The 15183-nt window shown below is 54.8% G+C and overlaps 1 protein-coding gene across 1 annotated transcript; it reads right to left on the bottom strand.

Annotated features, from left to right (window-relative positions):
- Positions 1-529: 529 nt before the first annotated feature.
- On the bottom strand, positions 530-2606 carry COL26b_010598 (uncharacterized protein; the record flags this gene model as incomplete). The annotated part of the gene is made up of 2 exons (XM_053183291.1): positions 530-2157; positions 2216-2606. 2 exons carry the CDS (start codon positions 2604-2606, stop codon positions 530-532), a joined length of 2019 nt encoding a protein of 672 aa, XP_053032784.1.
- Positions 2607-15183: the final 12577 nt, after the last annotated feature.

Raw genomic sequence — 15183 nt, 5'->3', positions numbered from 1 at the left:
GTATCGAGACGTGTCTCGTTCGACTCGTTCGGTCGCCCCTTTCGGATCTTCCGTCGAGCGCCCAATCACACATGCCCATACTCTGATTGTGGGCGTTTCGATTCGACGAATGAGCCCCATTCGCTTCCCATCCCTTTCGTGCAACTCCCGTATCCGAGTTGCTTGGTTTTCCTGGCGCAAATAAAAGCAAATTGCAACGCAAAATCGACTCTCTTCTTCGGGTGATCGTACAAACACACAAGTTTGCGGTCAAACAGCCGCGATAAATCCACCTTCGCCGTCCACCTCCCAAAATGCCCAGATCCGTTGATGCATGCAAGATTATCACGCTTTTCGTGCCGCGCCCTGACGCCATCTAAGCTTCTAAAAGACTTGATGTACCGCCAAGGTGGTATCAAAGCTCTTTCCGTTCCCCACCGCCCCCGTTATTTCGTTCTGACAAAGGAAATGGAGGATATTGCACAAGAAGGTCAAGTTTGATTTGACGTTTGACCCATAGGGTATCTCGGGGGGGTTGCATAACCATTGCTCAGTTAAGAATTCCCTCCCACATGCCCGGTCCGCGGTATCCGCCGATCGAGTGAAGTGATGAAGCCTCGTAGGCTGGGGTAGCCTCGGTCGCACAGCAAACGCGCTTTGAGCTCCGGTCAGGCAGGGTCATCTGGCCAGCGCGGGGGCGAACCAGCGATTGCGACCATTGCTTGCCAGAAAAGTTGCCAGAGAGCATGTCCCTGACGTTCTCCTGGAGCGAACTGTCAATGATGGAGACGCCACGGGCACGCTTGCGCGAGGCCGAGGCAGTTGGGGTGGCTCCATCGGTGCGGTAGTTCTGCAGCTCTTGAAGCGCGCGCGCAGCATCGTTAGCAGGGTCGTGAGCCATCTCTTCCAAAGACATCTCTCCAAGTCTACCCACCGGGCCGGTGTAAGACTCAGGAGACGAGGTGATGCAATGCTCTTCGTAGTCCTCAGGAACCGATGTGATTGTCGGCCTCAAGCTAACCCTCTCACTGCACAGCTTCGCAGACCGGAACCGCGCCTGAACACCCAAGTTGGGAGCCGGCGCGCTAACCAGTGATGAAGCAGACGAGATAGAGGAGGAGCGGGAGGTGCGTGACGAATCAGAAACCATCGATTCGGGTGAGGAGGCAGTCGAGATTGAGTTGGCGAGAGATGAGCGACGGACGGGGCAGTAACCCTGGGGCGACGATGTGTTGGCGATAGGCCAGCGATCCAGACACTGAGCAGCAGTGACACACGAGGCTTGAGCCATGGCGAGACCCATAGCACCCTTGCCGAGGTTGGAGGCACTCACAGCAGGAGTACTGTATCCGCTCGACTGGGGAGTGAGGCGAGGGGTGGGAAGGAGACCGAGAGCAGGAGCCAGGCGACCAGGAGTATATACAGCGGCCGGAGTGGGCTCCATGATGGTGGGGGTGTGGAAAGATCGCGGGGTCGGAGTGAGCTCCGCCGAATCAAATCCCAAGCCGCAAGTGCCACTCATGGCCAGCGAGTCCTGGGTAGCTGCCAGCATGCTGCGGTGACGAGCCCCGGGACGAGGGCTAGGAGTGAGGTTGGCGGCAGGGATCAAACCCTCAATATTATCGAGCTCGGGGTTGAGCTGGAGGATGACCATCTTCCAGTTTGAGCTCTGCTGAGCGTACCATTGCGCCGAAGTTCCGGGGGCGGGAGGAGAAGGAGGCGTGTACTTCAGGGCAATATCGGTCCATCTCTGGAAGATTTCGTCGGTGATGTGCAGCTTCCAGTCAACTGCCAGTAGGAAAGCGATCTCGTTCTGGTTGATCTCTGCCGTGTTGAGTCCTGAAATCTTACTCCAGGCTCTCGCGGAGTAGTTCCGATCTTGAAGGTACTTGGAAGCCAAGATAAGCGCGGCGAGGAACATGCGGCGGCCGCATTGAAGGGCGCGGCACTCGTGCTTGTCGTCGGGCTGTTCCATGGTAAAGTCATGCTTCGGGACGTGGGGCTTGATGAGAATCAAGTAGTAGAGAGCGACCTGCAGGGTGGAGTAGCTGGTGCGCGAGCGTCGCAGAGTCTCTTGGATGAAGGTGCGCAGCGGCAAGACCGCCTTGTTACCCAGCTCATTGCGGCAGACGGCGGAGGACAAGGGCCAAATGGCTTCGACAATCTGGGTCGATGAATCTAGGGTAGCCGGGTTAGGGAACATCATGATCGCACTTTTGCTGTTATTGCTGCTTACCGACGAGGTTATCGACAAAGTTGACCTTGCGCTCGGCTTGGCGAACGAGTGGCGGGGGAGCTGCGCCACGGGTTGCGCCTGCACTGGTCCGTCTGGGGTTCTGGCGCAACTCGGCAGGAACCGCAACAGGGGCCTGCTGAACGGATCGCTTCGCCCAAGGGCTGGTGAACTTGACCGCAGTGTCGCGCGTAACGGATCGTGAAAGGCAGTATGAATCGGCGGAATCGGAGTCGGAGGTGTTGGTGGGCGAGGTGGAGGTGGATGATTGGGAGGAGACAGCGGACCAGACAGAACCTGAGGAGGCAGACGCCAAGGATTCTACTGAGGAGCTGTAGGTGTCGTTTCGGTAGGTGCTGATGAAAGCCGACGAATCATTGTCGACGTAGTTCATCTTGGGCGTATAATGTGGGGTTATCGGCGTTGGAGAATTCGTGTTATGGAGTATACTCCAGTCGCCGTCAAGCTAAGTCAACCGGGTAAACCGTGGAAGGTTCGTTATAATCAGATCGTGGTACCGTATCGGGAACGCGAACCTCACAGCAGTGTATGCAAACTGCTGCAAAGTCCTTTAAAGTCGTAGATATGGAAGGCGGCTTCTAGACGCAAATGTCCACAGCCGACTGTACACGAAGGATCAAACCGGAAGAAGAGGCGAGACGGGCGACTGGAGTAGATTTCGCGTTTCGGATCAGAGGCATCGTTGGTTTAATGCTTCTAATAAGAGGGGAGATTGGTCTGGTTTAATGGTGAGCTACTGCATAGCCACCATGCGATCAAGTGGGCGAATGCGACAAGTTAAGTGGTGATGTTGGTGTAAGTGAGGTGGATGGGTGTGAAGTTGGTGATGGTGGGCGAGGTCGGAGTCGGGAGGGTTAGGTAAGGAGAGGAGAGGAGAGGAGAGATGGGAAAGTGAGGGTAAAATATGCAGGTACGATGATGTGTGGCTGGCCCTCGAGGTTATATCCAAGGTAGGTGGGATGAGGTGTGACTCTTTTGCCTTTGGCCTTGGGCATGCGATCTCGAACGTGTTCAGAGGGGCGACATGCTGGCGTGACGAAGTCGGAGGGCCCCTTGTGGCTCAAGTCTTGTCCAGCTGGTGGATGACTCTTCCAGGTTGCTCAAGTGGCGAAGGGGTGTACCTGGTTCGTTGCCGCCGAGACAGGTGGCCCCAACTGGCCGTACAGAATAGGCAGGGCAGGCAGAAGAGGGAACTTTGGGGGTGAGGAGGCAAGGTGACGGGGGAAAAAGCACAGAGTGCGGGAGAGTGGCAGAGTGGCAGCCTAGGGAAGCCCGACCATACAGGGGGGCGTGTTGGGTATTGGGATTGTCTGAGTGGCCAGGCCGAGTGCGTGATCGGTGGGTGGCTTTTTTTGGGGGGTGGGCTGGGCCGGAGTGGCAGAGAGGCAAAGGGCAACCAACGAGGAGAGGGAACGGAAAAAAGAGGGACTCGGGTAGCTACGCAAAGCAAAGCACAGCAAAGCAGACTGCGAAAGGCTGCGTGTATGCTCGCTTGCTTAGCTGGCCCGATGCTGTGCAGGCAGACCAAACTACTGACCTTGGGGAGAGAGGGCGGTGCAGTTACCGGCGGAAGTCTTCTCGAATGGAGATGGTTCTTGGCGATTTGCAGGCGGATTGTGGCGAAGGAAGTGCTGGGTCAGCGGGTGAGCAAGACCAGGTTCCTGTTGCTGGAAGGATGAGTCGTAATCGTCGTGTGAGTGAGTGGTTCGGGCAGTGATGATTAAAGAATGAGTATAAGGTAAGGACAAAAGGATGGCGCGCAGGGTATCGTATCGGGGTGTGTAAGGTAGTAAGAAATGAGTAACAGATGATGAGAAGGCAGCAGAGCTGGTGTTGGCTTCGTCGGGCGTCGATGATGGTGACTCGAAAAGCTGAGCTGCAGTCCGAGGTCTAGTCCAAAATAAAACCCAAGGCGAGGGAGTTGAAGCCTGCTTGTTCGTGCCTAGCGTTGAGCTGAAAATGGAATATATCCGGTGGGTGCCTTTAGTTAGTCGCAAGGAACAAGTGAATGCCGCTGCGATTTACAAAAAGGGCCTGGTGCTGGGTGTGGTGATGATTTCGGGTGAGTTTTTTGGTGGTTTGGTCCGGGTGAGTAACGTGACCGAGGGTGACCGAGATGACTCTTGATGACGGGTGTTGCGTACGAGGGTGATCCGGCAATTAGGACACGGAGATGGAGAGAGGAGAGAGGTGCGAGGCGATGATTGCAGAAACCATAAAGCAAGATACAAAGGAATAAGCGGAGATTGGTCTAGAGTCTCTTCTCAGATATTCTGAGAAGAGGCACGTCTAGCAGACTTCGGAGAGTCGCTGTCGTACTGATTTAGACCTGGTAATCGAACATTGCGGCGGCGTGAGTTCGATAGAGCAAGAAGGGAAGGGGGGGAGGACACAAGTGCACGGCGATGTGGGCGCGGCGATAGTTTTGAATGCCTTGGACGCCAGGAAGATGCGGTACGGCCAAGGGAACCCGTCCAAGGCCAGGCACTCTCCAGAGGCCAGGTACCGTTTGGAGAGTGTACCTACAGCTCCAGAGTCGCAATGCAGAACACTTGCAGCGCGACGGAGGTCGGTGCAGTGAACTGGCACCTGCTTCCCACTGGCGCCACTGGCTGCCGCTGCTATTTGGGGGTTGCTGACTGGCCAGCGACAAGTAGCAGCCGGAGGTACAGTCTGGCAGTGGTACATTTCAACCAGGGCACCTTTTTGCCTTGGGCTTGGGAACGTGGAACTGGAAGGGTGGGAGGGCAGCGCAGCAGACGGGGGGACGGGATGCAGCCGGATACCCAGCAAGTCTCAGCATCCGTCCACTGCCTTTTCTTCAAGCGCGTCGTGATTGGTGTCTCGCCGCCTTGAATAGTGGGTCCGCTCGTCTTCTTTCCCGGAGTGAGGGGCACATCGAAAACCAAAAAAAAAAGAATACGTGCCCACTTCTCTGCTCTCTCCTCGCACTCACAGCTCACTCTTGACTGGCAGGACTGTCAGTCTTGGCCCTTGGGTCTCCTCACTCATGCTGCTGCTGATGATGGGGGGTAATGGTGGTGTTACTCACACTCTCACGTCGAGCGAGCTTGATGTCCACCAGTTTGCTTGCTTGCTGGCTGAATGCCTGCGAGTATTCTCTTCTCCTCTTTCTCTCTCTTTCTCCCTCTCACGCTCACCGTCATACGCACCTAGCAGCTGCATCCCTCGACCCCACACGTCTAGCCATGTTTCTTCAGGTTTCCTCCCTTCCCCTCTGCTTGCTCATTCAGGTCTTCACATCCGGCACTTTGGGTATGGCAAGCACCTACCGAGAATACAGCCCTGGGCTGCTGGGCTGTCCATAAGGTACCGCTGCTTCTGCTATTCCCACTTGACCCAAGCCCAAGGCATGCCCAAGGTGTATGTCTTCTCCAACCAAATCCGCCTTCGATGACCTTCCATGCATTATCTGTCCTTTCCTTTGGGTTTGAGACTCTCGTAGCTCTGTGCCTGAACCTTTTGCATTTGCGTCCTTCTCTGTCTCTATCCTGCCCAACCCTGGACTGCCCCTGCTGGCTGGTTGTTCTTGCCTTTTGGCTCTGGCTTATTCCGTGACCACCTGGCTGCGCTCATCGCACCCTGTTATTTGATTGGCTCGACCTATCTGACCTTGCCGGATTGGTACTAGTCTCGCCAAGTCTAAAAGACTGTACAACCAGTAATGTGCGACAGCACCACACCTTCTCTCTGAGAAGCCCATCCTTTGTGAATTTTGGCAAACTGCTGCAGGTCAGAGGCTGGCGTGGTTGCCCAGCCCCGGACCAACGAGGCAGGATGGGAGAGGGGAAGGGGAAAAAAAGAAAAAAAAAAGGGCAGAAGAGTCATCGATGGTGACCGACCCTCCGCGCCACCGCAAATGCGCCCACGACCACGACTCCACGACACCCCAACCCAACAACGAGTGTCGACTTTGCTCGCCGTCCCATCCATCCCGCCCACCCTCCAACATTTGTTTGGGCCCATCCATAACACCGTCGGTTTTAATCATTATAGCAACAGCAAGGCATGGCCACAGCTTCGCAGGCAGCATGCGCAACTGCGGCTTGCTTGGCATCCCGTGGTTGAAGCAGTTGGTGTTTCCCGTACGAGGTGTGAGGAGCCAGAAGCGAGGGATGGCCATTGTCCCAGGCCAAGCCGATGAAGGTATCACGAGCTCGGCCGTCAGCATCCATCTCATTTCCTCCGGCGGATTGCACGCCATGCCACGGACATCGACATGGACAGACGAGGCAATATCGACACAAATGGACTGACAACAGCTGTTGTCTTGCCCCAAGTCTCGCCACAGCTGGTCAAGCTTCACCTCCAAATTTTCACTCGTCTCCCGCGTGCCATCATGCCACCCACACCCTCAAGCTTTGGCCAGCAGAGCTCAGCCAACCGCGACGCTCCCGATTACCTTAGCTGCCTTGACTAAGGAGGACAGCAAGAAACCGCTTGCCACAGATGCCGGTGCTAGCACGCAGACACACACTTCAACGTTTGGCAGAACTGAGGGGCATGTCTTTCCTGGCCAAAGCTCCAGATTTCGCTTTGCTGGCCGCCAACGATGAATGCTGCGACATATCGCGCTCTTGCTACGGGTCCGTCATCGCGCCCCCCCCCCCCCCCGGTGATATCACCCAATTTCGCAGCTCGGGGTGTTCTTCGTGAACCGACGGCACTTGTACCGAGGTCGACCACGCAGCTCCATCTGGCGGTATCCATCCAGAGTGAAGGGTCCAGTCACGGGTGCCGGGTCACACTGGTCACTGAACGGGTCTTGAGCTGGCCTGGAATTCAGGGAACCTCACGAAGCCGCCTTGGAAAGACGGCGGTGAGGTCACTGCTGAATCTCTAGTGGCTCAGCGCCTATGACACGCTGTTCCATGCCCTCCACGGCTGCGTCTGCGCCTGCGCCTGTGATGACAAGCCTCCGTCTTGCAAGCTTTGGACTGGGACAGCGGGGGATAGGTAGACAGAGCCGAGGGTCGTCTACCTTACCTTACCTCGCCAAACTTACGGGGCTCACAGCACAAAGCCTCGCTCATCTTTGTCATGGACCCTGCTGACTGGCACGCGGTCGCGGTCGCTCTCGCTGTCTCGCAAGCGCGCTGGGACCTCTCCGGCGAACGCGGGCTTCCGTCAGTGGGTATTCAGCCCCCGAAACACCGAATGCGCCCCCTAAATTCCGCCACGACCCCGCTTGAGACGCTGCTCGCTGCTGCTTTTGGGAGAGATCGAGGCATCGAGAATCAAGAGTCCGATCAATTGCTTACGGATGCGATGCGGTTACGCGCCCAATCCCATGGGAAATGGGAAAGCCGTCTTCTCCGTCCTGCGCGCCATCGGCATCAACGCCTACCTACGAATACGGTACCTCGTACGCACCCTTTGTCAGCCGCCAGAGTCAGCGTCCCGTAATCACCGAGCGCCTTAATCATCTCCCCCCGCGTGTAAACCGTGGGCGTCTCGGGAGCCCTGGGAAAAGGGAAATGTGCGGCCGACAGATTCAGCCACACTTGTCACAAACATGCTGAGCACCTTGCGTATCGCCTGTGTTCTGCTCCACCAAATGCTTCAATGCGAAATAATCCTTCATCTCGATATGGCCGTCATCTCCCACCCACGACCCGAGCGTCCCGTCAGTGTCTCCTCATCTGCGCATCCGCGTCTGTACCTCGCTGCACCCTCCAGGAGAATGCTTCACCTTCTGGCGCATAATCGGAGCATGGCCACAGCTTCGCGAGCACGCTGCCGTCGGAGACACAGAACGCATTTCAATGCACAGGTTGCCCTGCATTCGATACCCAGCTATGTCCTGGCTTGAGCTCCAAATAGACGCTACAAAACATCCTGGGCCACAGCTCTGATACACCTCATGAGGTCAATCACACTGGAACGCGCCGGCTGGTACTTGCGTGTTAACCTCCACACTTTGCATATCTTCATCTCTGACGAACACTCTGAATGCACCAAGTGCACAAATCATCCACTGCGCTGGTGGTACCCCCCACGAGGTATCCGAGAACACCGCAATGTCCGTAGCAGAGACAGCAGGGAGGCAGTCATTTGCTTTGAAGCATAACGCTAACAGGAGAAATGGGTCCAATGAGTGCCAAACTCCATCCGGCTCCCGTCTTCAAATGGGCTCCTCTCATTCGCTTGATCCTGCTAGCCTTGTCGAGTCTGATACTCGGAGTGCATGTACTGGTTCGTCTCGCCCGCCGGACTGCGCCTGTGCAGCAAAATGACTGGGAGTGGACGCGCGAGAGACCGACCGCCAGTTCGACCCCAGCGAGCACGAGATCCATTCCGATTCGTACCGAGCCTGCAAACTTTGGCATCATTTTCCAGCAAGATGTCGAGCATTTCCCACATGGCCAAGAAAGACCCTGTTGCTTGTGGCCATGTCAAACCTTGACCAACACCACAAAATGGCTTATCCCCTATCACAACTCCTCCGAGGGGCAAGAAATTTCTAGAAGTTGGGGGCTGGGAATGGCATCAAGTTTTGCAACGAAATGGAGGGTGGGCGACGTTTCCTGCCTGCTCGCTTCCAAGAACACATGCCGTCATCTGGTGCCTCCTCCCTCGTGTGTGTTCACAGGCACCGCTGCAATCCCACTGCAAGCTGCAAGTTCTGCACCTTCACCAAATGGTGTTGCCATGTCACACACCTTCAGTCATCGTCGCAGCCTCCCCCGCTCCGCCCCGCGGCAGACAACGATTGGACGACTGGGCATCAACGCCAGCATCACCGCCTTTCGTGCAGGCCAACGAACTCAGATTGCCGGTCGGTGACAAGGGCTAGCAACCAGGGCGGTGATGAAGAGGGGGGCAGCGTCGACGAGGGCGTCGTGCTGTCAGATAAGCATTATCTCACAGTATTCACCGTAAAGTCTGATTCGCCCGAGGGACTGCCTCCGTGAAATGGCCAGAACGGAGTGCGTTTTCACGTCAGAGCAAACCTCCGAAGTTTCGGGTATTGCTGCAAGCACTCAAAATCGACGGTGCTGTTGTGGAAGGCCCCTGATGGCCTGCCTGCGATACCACCGAAGTTTACCCAAGTGGACTTCGGTACCCGACTCCCTAGTCCGTGACGGCCTCGCCCAATAGGCGGTCGCATACAGTCAACTTATTACTGCGATGACTCAACTTCTCCTGGCCTGGCCCTAAGCTCTCCTCGGACTATGGAAGAGACAGCGCGGTGCCCACGATAGCGACAACTACGAGGCAAAACTGGAGTCTGCTGGCAGCCCTTTCCTGCAAGTATGCCTCCGCCCACCTATCGATAGATGTCACCGGTAGACCTTGATGAACATCTACGGTTATTCGGACTCGCTCCCGCATTGCAACACTCGAAATGAAGATAATGCAAGCTGCAGAAGTCTGTGCTTGAACGCCTTCTTGACGCTGAGAGATCAATCCAACACAGCTCTCAAGCACTAAAAAACACCCGCCGGGAAGAAGAAAGAAACCGCCGCCGCTGTTTGCCGCGCGGCTGATGCGCACGACTCAGTCAACGGACCACGAAAGAATCCCGGGACCGTCGTGCGCTGGCGGAAGATAAAGGAACCAATATGGTGCTATTCGTACAAGCTTCAATATTGCACCAGTGTTGAAGAAATTTTTCATTCATGACCAACACGAGGGAAAAACACAAGATGGCGCGAGTGCGACACACCAAAGGGGTGGCCGAGACAATATTTGCTGCCTACTGGAAAGAATCGGCAGTTCTAGGCCAACCAAAAGCCTTCAAAGGCCTCCAGAGGCCTCGAGCGGTCTAAAAAGGTATGCTTCCAGAAGATCGTTCACTTCTAGCCTAGGTGGCACCCCTTAATGGGAAGATGATCTCCTCTCCGCGAATTGGGTTGGGTTTCAGCACCGCCCGAGAGTCTATCCGAGCGAAGCACACAATAACCTCTGCCAAATCATGACTAAGGCAACAAGACCTGAAATATGCTACTGGTTTGCAGGGCGATAGTTTGCAGCCGGGGACCGATCAACCTGGATGAAATGATGCTCAAACGACGTGACCTGATCTTCGACGTGTTCGTCACTAGTACGCGGAGGAGCGTGGTGCCTTAGACATCAAGATGCTGGTGGACAGATTTGTCTGGTGATATTCCGTCAAGGTAGCCCCACTGAGAGACCGGATGCCAAATCGAGCATCTGTTATTCGCCGATGCTCATCATCTGTAATCACCGATCGCAGGGGACGGGCACTTTCTCCATGTACAAGAGTCACAACGGGACCGGTGACTCTCTGGTCACCTTTATCAACCGATACTTGGCGAATAAGGCGTGTTGACCGTGACGTTTTGTTCGGTGGCGGACCCCTCACTTTGCCTCCGACCGGGCCGTTCTCTCATGGACACGACGAGGTCTTTGCGCTCTACACGGCCCGTCCAAGTATGTAAGCCAAGAAGGGGGGAGGGAATATCCGCCACCCCGGAAGCGTCGGTCATGAGGATGGCCTCTGCTGTGAGGAAGCGCAGACTGTCATACAGCAATCAATCACCTAGAGACTAGCGCCTCGCCCCCTCTGTCTACTATGCAGTACGAAGTACAGAATGCCTCCGGAGGACATCGAGGCCAGCTTGGCGCCGGCGGCGCAGCCATCTGGCGGGGTTCCACGGCCAACATGAAGCTGAAATGTCGAGACTTCTGACAGCTAGTCTCGTGTGACCCTTCAGCTCTAAAGCGTCAACGCATCTAGAACTAGAAATCCGGAGTCGAAGAGGCCAACAACCGGCCCTTACCTCGCCGTCGTCATCCAGCGAGGCTCGAGGCCAGAAGATGGGGTTTTCGGAGGCCGTTCCGGACGAGACCCCCAAGGCTTGCAGGCCGGCGGTGGTCACTGTTAGTCGGGCGCCGACCATGAGACATGCCTGCATAGGCTGACGGGGCTGACGGATTCCGCCAGGCGAATCATCGACATGTTGCCGATGGAGCTCCTTCTATTCCTGGTGACCGCCCTCACCCACTTCCCTACGGCGCGAGGGATCACCAAGGCCCTGGAGAAGGGTGGCCCCCCAAATCCTGGCGCAGGCAGCAACACCGAACATGGATTGGATGTCATCCACCGATGACCCGCCTGCGAACTCATCGACCCCAGCCGTAAGGCACCATCACCAAGGGAACAGCAGAGCAGCAGCCAGTCATGTCTAGCTGGTCCCCTCCGGTTTCTCCAACAGTCGCCCAGGCTATGAGACCAACCTCCCAGGCCGCAATCGCGCTACGGATAGTCTGTTCAGTTCTTCACGCGCAGGCAGCTGGAGTAGCCTTGCATGAGTTCCTCAGCGTGAATCTCATCTCATCTTCAGATTCCTTCCCGCGTAATTATGGCCCCCGGGCTGACGAGAATCCTGGGCCCGTCGCGATCCTCCCCTAGGAGTGCCATGGGTATCGCCAGTCCGACCCAATCGCTTAACTGCTAACCAGTGCTCGACACCAGTGCTCGACACCAGTGCTCGACGAATGGGGGCTTTTTGAAGGTGGAACCGCACTCGTCGCGAACACGCTCTCAACAAGTCACGCTGTCATTTTCACGATGCACGCGGCTGTTGCTTCGAACACGCCAGGTTGCAACTCGTGCGCGCAATCCTATCAGGTAAATGAATGACGCGACGGCTACACCGGTCTCGGCGAACATCGTGGCGGGAAATCCGATGTGGTGCGGGCTTGTGGGGTGTGAAGCAGGTCACCACCGGTCACGATATCAATCTATCAGCGTATCAGTGTCTCGCGAAATGACTCTTTTCCGGATCGGCCCCTCCTATCTCCCGCAATCTGGGAACGATAGACTTATCAGCATTCGACTATCTGTTCTTTAACGTGACAACGTTGTTAACAAGTGGATGAGATGGGGGAAACGTCCGATGCAACGAAGAAGGTGGCCCGCTTTGCGCCATCCGCGTGAGCTCTGCGGCCTCTGCCCCAGATTTGCACGACTCAGTTGACAGCAGCCGCTATCTGGCCTATTCTGAGAAGTTTCCAGGGTCTTCCGCCAATTTTCGGGTCCATATAGAGAGTATTGCCTGCACATGATTCGTAGTCCGAGGACCGCAGCACGCAACTGCTACCGGAATGTGCAAAGACGTCGTCGACGGTCCTCAGCCTCGATATCCCGCCCGCTTCTGCAGTGTGGCTGTGTTGGCTAAGATGGCACCAACGGCCGACGACCACTGACGTGGAAGGGCAGACTGGCGATAGACGAGATGCTGCATATTGAAGAAAGAAAAAGGTCTATGGATTGAGTTTGCAGATATTAAAATGCGGACTGGGGTTTCCCGTGCGTCTGTTGACGTGGAGGGTCGTATGCGACCTGCAGCACATGCAGAGCCATAGGGCATCTTAGACATCTGCGGGTTGAATCACAGGCAGATGTAGGCAACTTCAGCTCTAGGCGTATCCAGCCTGATTTGTCGTCAGGGCTGAATCGCAAACGAATCGCTGCGATGCGTCTCCGAGATGGCAGGCATGACGAGGCTGTATCAAACGTTGGTAAGTTGGTTGGCTTGCTTTTCTAAGGCGGGCGCGAAGTCAGACGTAGGCAGACTTATGAACAACTACAGTCCGTGGCTGAAATGCTGCAGGCTGTAGAGTGTCATCTCACTAGATATGTTGCAACGTTGTGACGTCCAGCGGTTGAGGGTTGATTGGTTCTGAGGCATGTAGGCTGGCTGACTTGTCGGTGAGAAGATCTCACTTCTAAAACCACTCAATTTCAGCTAGCATCATTTCATCACTATTGTCCTCTGTCTACGACGCACTCAAACACCAGAGAGAACACTTAGATGTTTTGATTCGAGAATGTCATTGATAACGACAGCCTTATGTTGTAACGGCAGGGCTGCCTGTTTGGTTGCTGTGAGCTCTCATGTCAGAACAGCCAGCAGTGTCTAGGAGCCAGGCTGCCAGGCTGTGACATGCTTTCCGGGTTGCAGCAGTAGGCAGCACAGAATATTCAACCTGAGAGGTTGCGTTATAGAGACTGAAGCGACTGTATGCGGCAAATGATGAGTTTGTGAATCATCGAGAGAGTTGCGCGTATGTCGGAAAGTGAGGCCGCCGCCTAACTCTTCTTAATCACTTGCCCCTTGCCACGGTGACTTTGAGGTTCGAGGCCAACTCAAGACGTGGAAGTCACTCTACTAAGTTGATCTTTGAAAACTCTAATTGCAGTCATGAGTACACGAAAAGAGGAGGTTGAGAACCTTTGGTGAGTCCTGGGTGACGTGGATCGTGTTCGGGTGACCAGAAAGGGGGCAACTTGGGAGGTGGCGATGCTGGATGAGTCAGGAGTTAGGGTCAGATAGTCTTGAGACTTTTCTTTTGTGAATGATGCTTGATGCCTTGACTTTAGACTCGATGGATGGAGGTGGAAGTTGGGAAGCTAGTGACGACATCTGTATTTGTCGGACATGAAGCTGGAAACCAACTGGAGCAGGTAGACTTGTTGTCATGAATTACGAAGGCCGCGTATACTTTGACTTTTGTATTCTTCACCCTGATGAAAGATTCACTAGCTTCATACGGCAAGTCCAGAGGAGAAATATCTGTCTAGTTGAAGAGGGTGGACACTCACCCGACTCACCTGTGAAGGTTTTGATGGACTCGGTGCTTCATAGGAGACGAGTGGACAAAAATAGAGCCTGTCGCCTGCAACACTAGATATCACGAAGAAAGCCAGCCTAATTTATGCGACGGTATAATCACGGCGGGGATTTAAATCTCTTTAGTCCCAATACACCAAAGGGCTATATTCGGATGGAACACGATGAAGCATCATTAGGAGAGTCTGTAAAGCGGGTTCATTTCCTTCTCCATATGATCCTCAATTAAGCAATCTGGAGCAGCATTGAACATGGTTTACTTTCTATGCGAAAACGTCTGATGTTGTAGAAGGAGAGAGGGCGGTAGAGACGACGACAGGGACGATAGGGATAGCAACGGAGCCATAAACAAGCTCGCCGAACGTAAGCAGTACTCCACCTCTTGAGTTTCCGCTCATATGAAAATGCTAGATCACAGAAATAGCATCTCCAGTTTATGCTCTTTAAGACTTTTCTCTGCAGCGGCCATCCTCATGCTCCCATGGAATGTTATAAGGTGAGGGATCGCGAGAACAAGAACATCAACCTCACCATAATTTTAGACTGTTCTCCTTAGTTCTGGGCAATTTGAGCTTTTACAGGGCCTAGAGCGTCTCCTTCCTACTTTCTCGAGTTCTGAGCCATCGAGATGGTTGGCGTGAGCGTTTTCGGTATCCTAGCCGTCGCCCACCAATATGAACGATTCCATCCCGCTTTTCCACCACATACGACCATACCCACTGGAGAACTCGGGATCCCGTCCGCTCTCCCATAGATAAGCCAGTGAGGGCTGGAGTAGTAGTCGGGTCGGTGACGACCGGCGAATGCCCGGTGTTGTATGTATTTTTGCTGATTCAGGACCAGACAGTCAGTCCTTTTCGTCTTTGGGCATAGTTCAGCGACTTGCATCCAGTCGTTTTGACGTGTCAATGAGGCTTGATCGCTCGTATTAAGAGCCATGGTTAATAAAACCTAGATGTCTGTGCATTTGTGTCAACCGTTCCTAAATTGCCGCCGTATCCTTCGTTACTGTCACTAAGGGGAAGCTAGACGGCCCTGTGGAGCGGCGAAGAAAGTCAAAGCCTTGCTGATGCTGAAGCGGGCATGGCTAAGATGATGAAAACTCCCGAGTGGCTCGAAGAGCGCCGGGGAAGCTATAGTAGTGTGTGGTTGGACGGGAGATGGGATATGTCGTCTACTGTTGGGTAGCTTCACAGTTGAATGAGGCCGGTGAGGCTGACTCCTTGGCTTGGAGATACATATGGAGAGATCCAATAATTCCCGCCATTTTGGACACACTCCCCGCGTTTTGGCTTCATGTTTCTTGGTGAAAGTCAGTCGGCTTCC

Source organism: Colletotrichum chrysophilum (assembly GCF_026319265.1).
Source record: "Colletotrichum chrysophilum strain AFK26 chromosome Unknown scaffold_115, whole genome shotgun sequence".
NCBI lineage: Eukaryota > Fungi > Ascomycota > Sordariomycetes > Glomerellales > Glomerellaceae > Colletotrichum > Colletotrichum chrysophilum.
Note: the sequence above shows the minus strand (reverse complement) of the source record. Positions and strands in the feature narration are given on the sequence as shown.